The following is an 11,679-nucleotide window of genomic DNA, read 5'->3' as shown; positions in this document are numbered from 1 at the left end:
GCTCTAGAACTCTGCGGAGCCCCAGCCTCCCAGAGCCCCAGTCCTCTGGAGCCTAGGCAAGTTCATCGAAGCATGGGAGGCGAGTTATCAAGTCTTAGAGAAATATCAGCCAAAGGGAGCCTGCCATCCGTCCACCACCTGCAAGGAATTGACTAGCATTTAATACCGATGTAAGTGAAGGCCGTTCTGACATCCTAGCACAAGTGAGAGCCGGACTGACACATTGGACAGTGCAGCGCTGCAATAGATGACCGACTGAGTACCACACCCTTAGGGTCACTTGCATCATTGTATTATCATAGTAGATGATATCTTATGATTAGGGGTAAATGCATCATACCTAGACCCATGTTGTACGATTCGACCGGCCCTAGGTCTATATGGTGTAGTGATATCTTGTGTCACTATCTCTTTAAGGATATACAATATATTTACATCCTACATGATATTATAAATACAGACCTTTAGCCATCAGATCAGTGGATCCAATCTTTTTAATATCAAGACGTTTTTATTCTCCATCCTCTTCACCTCTTCTTTAAATTTGAATCTCCTTTCTAGAAGAAACTCTCACCATATTTTATTCATAAAAGATATTTCTCTTCTACCAACAGCCAATATATAATCCTTTTCTCTAATCAATTGTACTCTCTGTCACAAAACCTCACCCCCAGTTAAAAGAGGATCAAGATGAAATGGAGATGGATCAAAGTCAATAGCAAGATTAATGGATCAATCGACCGATCACACTAGACCTGGCCGGCCCCCACGGCCATCGCCATCGTGCTCCCCATCCTCCACACTGATGAGCGGGGTCCTCTCCGAGTCCGAGCTGTCCCTCCTCTGCTCCTTTCCCTCCGTCGCCGTCGTACCAGCAGCGCCACTGTTGCTGCTGCTGCCGTGATTGTCCCTAACCACGACATCGGTGTCGCCTGGCGCGTCGCCGTTGACACTGTCGTGGCCACTGACGTTGGCGCTAGAGGTGGTGCTGGTCATGAGTCCTTCCTCCAGCTTCTCCAGCTCGTTGTCGTTGCCGCAGCTCTCGCTGATTGGCACGTAACCGTTGTTCTTGCAGAAGGCATTGCTGTTACCAGTGGCGCTTGTGGTGATAGTGGCGATCACGGTGGTTATATCACTAGCTGAGCTGGTGGTGTTGCATTCGCTGTGGTTGTTGCTGGTGCTGCCTTTGGTCAGCTCCTTGGCGCGTGCGACCTCGACGTCCCAGTCGGTGGCGGCGACGGCACGCGCCATCCAGACGGCGCACGCTGCCTGCGCCGCGAGGAGACCGAGCCACAGGCCGGCGAAGCCAAGGCGGGCTCCGAAGGCCAGCGCCACGCCCACCGGCATGCCCACCAGGTAGAAGGAGGCCAGGTTGATGCGCGCGCCGCTGGCGGGGCGGGCGCTGCCACGGAGGACGCCGCAGCCAGCCGTCTGCGGGCAGTTGCCGAGCTCGCAGAGCCCCGCGATGGGGAGCGCCACGGCCGTGAGGCGGAGGATGTCCGCGTCCGACGTGAACATGCGGCCCCAGTGGTTGCGAACGGACACCATGAAGATGGCGGCCGCGAGGCCGACGACGAGGCCGATGTAGAATGCGGCGCTGGCGGCACGGCGCGCGCCCGCAGGGCGGCCCGCGCCAAGCTGGTGGCTGACGCGCGTGGACGCTCCCTGGCCGAGCGAGGAGGGGAACACGTAGACGAGCGACGTCGCCTGGATGAGGATGCCCATGGAAGCCACGGTGGCGCGCGGGTTGGCGAGGAGGCCCGACAGCACGATCATGAGCTCGTACCACCACCACTCGAGGCAGACCGCAGTGGCGGTGGGGACGGCGAGGCGGAGCAACGCCGGCCAGCCGCGGAGGCAGTCGGATGTGGGGCCCACCCAGGAGTCCCTGTGCGCGCCCGAGATGGCGAGAAAGCAGAGGAGCGCGAGGAGCAGGTTGAGGTCGGTGAGCGCGACGGCGAGCGCCACCCCGGAGACGCCCATGCGGAGGCGCACCACGAGGAGGTAGTTGATAGGTCCGTGCAGCAGCACCGAGAAGAGGGAGCATGCCGTGATGGGCAGCGTCAGGTTCTGCGACCGTAGGTACACGCGCAGCGGGTGCAGCACGGCCAGCACCGCCAGGTCGGCCGACGCGTACGCCGCGAACGTCTGCGCCGCGTCCGCCACGCCTTCGTCCTGACCCAGCATCTTGAGTATGCCCCCCGTGGAGGTGATCCACAGAAGGGAGATGGGCAGCGCCACGGCGAGGAGCAGCAGCACGGTGCGGTGGAGCGCGAGCGCGAGCAGCTTGCCGCGGCGCGCGCCGAAGGCTTGGCCGCAGATAGGCTCCATGCCGAGCGCCAGCCCTGAGAGCACGGAGTAGCCGGTGATGTTGGCGAAGCCCAGCGCCAGCGATCCGCCGGCGAGCGCGAGCTCTCCCAGCCGTCCAAGGAAAAGCATGGAGATGAGCGCCCGCGAGTACATGACCAGCCCCGTCACCGCCATCGGCACGGACACCCGGCCGATCGCCCGCGCCTCGCTGGCCACCTGCAGGTGCCATCCAGCACATGTAAGAGCCAGCACGTACGTATCCAGCTGAAACGAGATGCCATTTTCCAACAGCTCGCGCTTTCCTTTCCTTTTCTTTCCCGTTACTATTACCACAACATTCTAGTAGTACTAGCTAGCTAGTAAACCAGACATTAAGCAACCAGGCAGCTAGGTGCTGACCACTCTCACACTGTAGCTGCGCGTGCTAACACCTACGTGCGCGCGCCACTAGCCGGGTGACCGCAAGCCTATCTTCGCAGCAGCAGCAGCAGGGAATGTGCACGCCCACGCGTGTGTAGCGCATATACCTTGGAGTGCTGCTGTGTATGGCTGCCACCATCGTCGCCGTCCACGGGGTGGAGGAGCTGGTGCGCGGAGCTCTTGAAGGAGGTGAGCGCCGGAGGCAAGGAGGACACGGCAGAGGAGGAAAGATCGCTCCCGGTGTCGCACATGATGACGCCGACGACGGCAGCAACGAGCTGCTCGATCTGGAGGCTTGAAAGTGCGCGTACTCCCGCGCGCGTGCGTCTTCCACTGTTGAAGAAGCTGTAAGCAGGGAGCCTGTGTCTGCTGGTGATTGGTGGCCGACGCGAGCTACAAGTACGTTTTGACTCGTTAGCTCGCGAGCCTTTTAGTAATCTCTGGCTTCTGGCTTTGCTTGCTGGGTTGGTGCTGGTTTGTTTGGCCTTTCGGTCTCCTGGAGAGAGGTGAGGTGGTCGAGAGCGATCAGGAATCAGGGCGCTGCGTTGGCTGGCTTGTGTTTGGGTCACCTTGGGGGGGTGTCGCCCGCCCATATATATACGCGCGCGCGCGAGCCCACGAGTGGGTGCGCGTGCGCAGGTACGTGTCTGCCGTTGGGGGGATTCGCCCCTTGCGGCGCGGGCCAGGATAAAAACCGGGGAAGTTGCGTTGCGTGCGTCGGCTCCCAGCTGAGCGATCCATCGCATATATGCGCTTGCCTGAAAATTCCCCTTTCCCCTGGCGGGCGGGCGGGCGAGCGAGGAATGGCATATTGGCACGTCCGATCTGTCGGAACAAATGGGATCCATTCCAGCCGCGTTTGCGTGCGCAGTCACCCGCACCTATAGGCCGCCGGCCCCGGTCCTGCCCGTGACAGCTCAGTGGTCGATGCAGAGTAACTTTGAACGTCGCGCCGCCCGAGTGGTTCGCTGCCGAACTGCACGTAGACTGTAGAGTAGATTGATTTGGGATCGATTGATCAGTCCCTGTGAGTCTGAACTTCACCTAGCTTGCTACTAATCACCACTAGCATCTTGGATCATTGTTCTAGATGGATCTTGGACCTACACGGATCGATGGCTAAGCTGTCGACGCTGGAACGATGCATGCCAATGAGACGCACAGGGGCACAGGGCAGGGGCGGGGCACCCGGGCAGAACCCAGAAGTGATGCCTGCACTGTTGTTAAGTGTACTGCACAGAATGACAGGATGAGCTAGCGAGCCAGCCTCTGCGCCTGTTGACATGCAAGGCTAGGATAAGCACGCACGCGCCAGGCCAGGCCGCTGCGTCTGTGCGCTGCCTTGTGTGCGCTTCTCCATTGTTCACTGCTACTTGGGCACAGCGACTAGGGCCATTGGTGGTGGTCCGGGACCCTGTGAATGAAATGAGAGAATAACTTTCTCCTTCTCGCCCTGTTTTCAGAGCTGCACTGCAGCAGCAGCAGCGAGCATTGATCCCTAGTTCTGGGGCATGCAGCACAGGTACAGGGTTTTGCAATCTAGCTACCCGGTTATTTGTTCGAATTAAACTCCACCACCACCACCATGTGCAGCGAAAATGCAGGCATGCATGTTTACTCTTTGCTCTGTCCTTGCTCGACTGCTTCCTGGCTGCAGGAAAAGGGTTAATTCCATCAGAAAAAAACTCCTGCCATTTCAATCTGAAGATGCATGGCATAAGTACTACGCAGTACTACAGCTGAGGTGGATCATTGATTTTTTTTCAGTCCTTGGAAGTACAGACCACCAACCATTAATTTTCTTCCATTGCTGCTCTATCTTTTTACAAACTTTGCTGTGCCTTCTCCATTCTAGCAAGAGCTGGAGCTTTTGTGGGTCATTATTACTAGTGCAGCACACAACATATCCTCAACATTTCTGGGGTGGACTTTGCGCATATTTGCTCTCTTCTGTGTAATGAAGATTGTCCGATATAAACATACTGAACCTGCTCCTTGCTCAACCTGGCGCAGCTCCTGGACTCTCCGTTCCCTTTCAGCCAGGTGGCCTGGCCTTGTGGTGCCGTCAAGACAATCATTCAACGTACACTCAGATTTTGATGCCTATAAACGTGTAGCATCTCAGTGCCACCCACTTTAGATGCGATTCAGCTTATTGTACATGTCTGTAAGTAGTAGTAGAATCGCTTTAGATAATATTTTTATGTCTCTGTTCGAAAAATCACTACCTAGAAGGCTAGAATAGGTATTTACAGATAGATTTTAAACTCTAGTCTCTGTAAAAGTGTTTGTGATATCGAGCTGGTTACAGACGGTTTCAGAACCGTCTGCAATACATTTACATATAGACAAATTTTCTAGATAACCGTTTGTGTGTAGTAAGAGTCATAGACGGTATTTCTTTAAATCTGTCTGTGATAATTAAGAGTCACAAACAAGTTTTGTTTGAACCTGTCTGTGTTTATTGTCATAGAAGGATTTTTTTAAAAACCGTTTGTGTCTCCATTTCCCCTTTATAAGTAAATTTGCTTCCTAGCTCTCAGCCATAAAGCAAAACTGCTTATAGGGGGAGAAGGGTCCTACAAATACGTACTTTATGATTCTCAAATTAAACACATTGACACATTATTCAGAATATCGATCACACATTATTCATAATATTGATCACATATTGTTTAGAATACAACACATGCATTGACATATATATCACAAATGTTAAGAACATCACACATATGTAAATCAAAAATTATTCAGAACACATAAACCTAAGTAGCTATACATCATTATTGGTCGAACGATGTCGTATTCCAAAAGGATGAAATGATTGACATCATGGCGATGCCGTCTTCCAAAATGACAAAAACTGATATACAAACTTGGATCGATTGATGCCGTCTTTCAAAAAAAAAGAGATGATAGACAAGCATCCGCGCCGTTGAAGCCACCATAGGGACAACCCCATCCTACTACCTCCTGATTGTCGTGAATTGCGTCAATGCAGATCTACGACAGAAACAAAGTTGTGCCATCAATTGCACAGGTCAAAGAAATGAAAACTGGTATAGTGAAAGGAACCACGTGATACTCACCTCCGTGTTGTGAAAGAGCTTGGCCCCCGCCGAGATCTAGCTTCCTCGACGCAGATGGTGAGTGAGGATGCAGAACATTCCTTGCTTCTCAGTGCAGTGAAACATTTGGATATGGCAAATGAGGAAGAAGAACACTCCTCGTCGCTTTATATTGAGGAGAGACGAGGGGTTGTGTGTGTAAAGCCAAAAGAGCTTTGGGAGACAAGCAGTTTGTGTGTGTTGAAAGCCAAAAAAGTTTTGAGAGACAAGCGGTTTGTGTGTATTGAAAGCCACTAGAGAAGGAGACGGCAATCAAATTTGAAAACGTTTGTGGGTCTTTAAATATATATACGAGTGTTTATAAAATCCATTTGTTTCTACCGTATAGACACAGATGGATCTTATAAGGAACTATATATGACAATATCACATATGAATTTTTTGAAGTCATTTGTGACTGTATGATATAAACAGACGTATTTATAAAAACCATCTGTGAATTCATTCATATCTAGATGTCTGACTTATTACAGACACGTCTGTCTTAGCAACTGTCTGAGAACATTTAGTCTGTGATGGCTCCTAAGATACCATCTATGACATACCTTTTGTTTTCAACAATTTTCTGGTAGTAAATGGTTGTCGTTTTAGAGGATACAACTATATCCAACCTCTAACATTTCAAGCACTAACATACATATGAAAGGCTATTATGATTGGCCAAATAAAAGTTATGTAGGTAGAATTTTGTCCTTATAAATATAAATTCACCATACCATAAATTTTTACCCTACGAAAAATATTATATATTTCTAGACATACTAACGAGTATACTACTAATATAAAATTTGCTAGCTAGTCGAAGATCTACAGTAAGTATCTATGTTTAGAACAAAATATAAATTTACCATACCATATATTTTTACGCTGCAAAAAAATATTATATATTTATAGACATACTAACGAGTATACTACTATAGAATTTGCTAGCTAGTTGAAGATCTACAATAAGTATCTATGTTTAAAACAAAAAATATATATCCAGGGAGTCAATTAATGCGAACTAAATTAAAAGTCATGTTGTTGTTGAAAATATAGTTGTATCATAAAACCAAGTCTTTATCATCCGTACCCCGATTATTGTTCTACTGTTCACCCAGACAGTGGGGTATGTTGGTACTTGATAAAACATGTTTGTTGTCGCAATGAGACGGCGATATATATCGGCTGCCACACTTTCCCGCCTATGGTTTTTCCTTTTTGCAAATAATATAATGCAGTGTGTTAGATTAATTCTTATTTATTTTCTTTTAAAAACAAATATGGACGTAGCATGTGCGGCAGAATGCACGGATAACGAGGTCGCCAAGTATGTGATCACATGGCAAGCGACGCACCTAGCACTTGATCAATATACACAAGTTAAGGAAATTGTATATATCGCAATGTATCTATTTAACTCACAGTATGTGATGGCACAAGGTGGTGCATGATTGATGTCATCATTGTGTGGCTCAGATGCAATGCAATGCCATATCGGCAAGTCTGCCAAGGGAACCTAAGAGAAACCAAGCTGTAAAAGTTTGTACCCAAAACTGAGAGATTTAGAGGGAACATTTCTTGTGCCACTAATGATGGCCATATATATGTTTTTCGTCTCTATTTCTGACAAATAAAGCTATACATTTATCTCCTTTGCCACTGGTTCATTAGGGTGTTTTGATCGTTTGTCATTTCCGTATGGTCAACCATTGTTGACCGTTATTTAAGTAGGTCATCTTGTAGTAAGTTAACTTTGGTCCTGAGACCCACGTATGTTTGGTGGGATGATAAAGTTGCGGACTTCACTCACTAAGGTTTATCCCTTACATGTGTGATAAGGACACACTCGCGCGTGGTGTGTGTGTACCTTGTTAGGTTATTTCCAATGAATGGATCCAGAGGTATGGCACAATCAGATAGGATTTAATGACATGGAAGAGGTACAATGCAGGATTATATATAGCATGCCATTTAATATATGGTCATTTCTCATTCATTGTATCTTAGTCTCAATACTTCATGTGTCTTTGGTATGGTGAGCTTCGACAATTATATGTTCGGTTTTTTTTGTCTACTCTTGCCTACTAGTCTTACTTGGTAATGTTAGGGAAGACAAATATTGCTAGGAGAGTTCTCTCAAAAGCAATAAATCATTGCCCATCTTACTCAAATTCAAATCAAATAAAGAAAACAAACATACTTGGTCCTGCTAGACAGCGGTGGGCAAATGAACCAAACATACCCATATATGGTGAAACAGAGGGCGTCGTAACAAATAGCTAGTGGACAAACCATCCATATACGTACACATATGTATATGTACACATTCATATATAGATGAATCTAACTAGGCTATAAGTTACTGTATGCATATGTTGATGGCGTGCGCGCACACACATCTCATGTCACGAGGGCTCGAGGGATGAGACAAGGAGAATTCAATCAAGTGGACACAAAGTGCATGTGCAATGACTCGAGCGCGGGACCGAGTACTTTTCCATTTAACTGTCTGCGCCTTCGCGGTACCACATCGTGATCATGGACTATTTCGCTCGATCGAGTACCAGCCAGGGAAGGCAATGGGCAATGCAGAGATATGAAAGCACGAGAGCGATGCGAACGACAGGGCAGTAAATTGCTAGCAGTGCGGGAGCAGTTGTCCTCTTGGGGAACAACCTTTACCTCCCATGCATGCACACTATACCAGCATACCTCTCTCAGCCTATACAGCACCCGCGCCGCACACAAACCGCGAAGCTACGAGCTCCATTGCAACATGCATACTGCCTTGCTCCAGCAGCTAGCAAGAAACCAGCATGTTTGCAAACATATTAATCTATCTATCTGGTGACTGATGGTGAATCCCAATATGCATGCATGCATGCAACCGATCATGGGTTGGCACGGCTCCACACCACGTTCGTCCCGTTAATTTGGTGGTTGCGCCCGGCGTTACGGGATGTAGTTTAATGATTAAAAAAACAAATACATAAAGGAGAGACAATGTAAGGAATTTTTTTTTCTTTTATTCATCTGTATTTACAATGATGGGTTCTACCTCATATATATAGTGTTAAAAACCCTTAAAAGATAGAATTGAATATTTCAAGAGATCGAGACGGGTCCACGTTCGGTTATAAAACTAGTTTCTTAACATATCTCTTGAGCACTTCTCGTAAAATGCATATGTTTCTTTAAAACTCCCAAAAAACTAGTGAGAAAAATTAGAAGAGATAATACATAGCTCACGATATGATCACACGAATTGTCTCATTAAAAAAAACTTATCATGAGAAACTTCAGGAAACTCATTTAAGGAGAAAAAAATACAATCCATCCAAATACTTCACATAATCTTTATGATTAACTTTGGATACTTAATCTTCTTGACTAAGATTTAATTCTTTATAGAAAATTCTCCCCATGAAATATGCAACTCTCTAAGCCTCATCATCCCAATGCCATGGATACATCTTTTAAAACTAGATATAGGAAGAGACTTAGTGAATAAATTTGTTGTATTTTTTTTATGATTTGGTATGTATTACCTTTACTTCATTTTTTTTATGCAATTCATGAGCATAAAATAATTTTGGGTTAATATGTTTCGTTAAGTTGCTTTTCACATATCCTGATTGTACTTGTGCAACACATGCAACATTATCTTCTTAGATAATGATGGTTGTGTTAGTAATGTTCAAACTACATGATTGCTAGATATGGTTGACTGCTTTTCTAAGACATGCGCAATCATGTGCGGCTTCATATAAAGCTATTATTTTTTAGTGGTTCATCGAAGTAGATACAAGACTTTGCTTTGACGTTTTCAGGATATTACAGTTCCACCACATAGAAAAACATAGCCAGTTTGTGATTTTGATGTATGCAGGTGTGATAGATACTTAGCATCTACGTATCCAACCAGACTTAGGTCCTAATTCTTTCTGTAGAATAGACCCAGATCTTTGCTACCTTGCAAGTAACGTAGAATATCCTTCACGCTCTTCCAATGTCTTTTAGTGGGCTCTATGCTGTATCATGTAAGTAGATTTTTGCAAATGCTATGTCTGGCTTAGTGTAATTAACCAGATACATCAGCACACCTATTGCACTTATGGAAATTCTGGTCCCAATACTTCATCCTCCTCCTCTCTAGATCTATAGGGATCTTGATATGCTTGCAATGACCTTCCGATCATAGGAGTTTTAGAAGAAATGATTTTTCAAAACCAAACCACTCTAACGATTTCTAAGTGCAGTTTGACTGATGTACGGAAATTTTATCTGTCACATGCTCTAGCTACAGGCCTAAGCAAAACTTGGTGTTACATAAATCTTTCATTTCAAATTCAGACTTCAAGTACGAGCATGTTTCCTTCAACTTCTTCTATACCGATGATATTCAGATCATCTTTATATGCAAAAATTCATTCTGGGACTTGACTATTTCAACCTATATAGTGATTTCTTCAATTATATGCTGTAAAGATGTCTATTTATTCTATCCTAATTCGGCAATGATATTCCTTCATGTGTCTTCATATAAATGTTCGAATCAAGGCAACGGTCACAACATCCATCAATTTCATTATCAACTCCAGGTTGACTGCCATCGAGATTAAATATCTGAAGGTAATACCACCTATCACAGGGGAATAGGTTTCTTCATAATCAATGCCTGATTGTTGAGTGAAACCTTGTGCAACTAGTTGTGCTTTGTACCTCACAATTTCATCCATTTCATTCCTCTTACAAACAAAAACCCATTTATATTCTACTGGTTTGATGTGCGGAGGTGTGCGGCAAACTGACCCAAAAACTTATCTTTTGTCAGGAACAACAATTCAGCTGTTATTGCCTTTTGTCAGTCTTCCCAATCTGACCTCATCATATATTCAGTGAGTGATACAGGCTCTGGGTCATGCTCTATAATTGTGGTAATTTTATTTGCGAAATATATCAACTATTGTGGTTTCTCTGTTCCAGATTCCCCTGAATTCATATAGTTCATCGCTACTTCATCATGGGTTGCACTTTCAAGTGGTGCTTTTTCTTGCTCTTCATTATTTCTTACTATGGGAGCAAGGTCATTTAGTTTACCAGCGTCAATTTCAGCATGTGCATTTTCGCTGGTTTCTTCCTTTGTGGGAAGATTCAAATGTGGTATGCCTATTTACTTAGGTTTCATACCATCGCTAGATCTCAACTAGCTCCATTTCTTCTTTTTTTGGCATTTTTATTATTGTCTGTGATAAGCTCTCATTTCCCACTTTCACCAGACGTCTCCGGCTACTTGGGACCTAAGGAACCAAATTTCTTGTCCTTCTATTATTTTTCGGAGCTCCTAGGAGAAAATGAGAGGTACATTCCTTTCTAACTTCCACCCTCCCCGGTGCATTGTGTGCAGGCACATGCGACTTAGTCACGCTCTTCAAATCACAAAAACAATTAGTTAAATCGTTTGCTAATTTCTGTAAAAAAATAATTTTCTATACTTCATCATTTATTTTCACTAGTGTGTGGGTCATGTACCGCAATTCCTTCAACCTGCCAAATAATTTCCTGACATTCTTCATTCAAGAGTATATTTTCTCCCCTTAATGATGGAAAATTATTTTCATCAAATATATAGTCAGCAAAGCGGGTCGTATGTAAGGTCCCATATCAGCTCGTTGTGGCAGCAGTATTGACACATAAACTATACATTCAAATTTGTGTAAATGGAAAATTTTCAAAATTACCCCTTTCACTATTTTCATAGGTGAATAGATGTTATAGGAGGATGATCTACAATTGAGAGCTGTCGCATATAAGACTGTATGTCCCTAACATGTAGCAG

General features: G+C 45.7%; 1 protein-coding gene across 1 annotated transcript; it reads right to left on the bottom strand.

The window, feature by feature from the left end:
• Positions 1 to 204: 204 nt before the first annotated feature.
• On the bottom strand, positions 205 to 3,383 carry LOC133911965 (protein DETOXIFICATION 48-like). The gene is made up of 2 exons (XM_062354480.1): positions 2,838 to 3,383; positions 205 to 2,526 (listed from the first exon to the last, which is right to left on the bottom strand). Exons 1-2 carry the CDS (start codon positions 3,321 to 3,323, stop codon positions 745 to 747), a joined length of 2,268 nt encoding a protein of 755 aa, XP_062210464.1. The 5' UTR covers positions 3,324 to 3,383; the 3' UTR covers positions 205 to 744.
• Between the last annotated feature and the right edge of the window lie 8,296 nt (positions 3,384 to 11,679).

This window comes from Phragmites australis, chromosome 3, assembly GCF_958298935.1.
Source record: "Phragmites australis chromosome 3, lpPhrAust1.1, whole genome shotgun sequence".
NCBI classification, from domain to species: domain Eukaryota; kingdom Viridiplantae; phylum Streptophyta; class Magnoliopsida; order Poales; family Poaceae; genus Phragmites; species Phragmites australis.
Note: the sequence above shows the minus strand (reverse complement) of the source record. Positions and strands in the feature narration are given on the sequence as shown.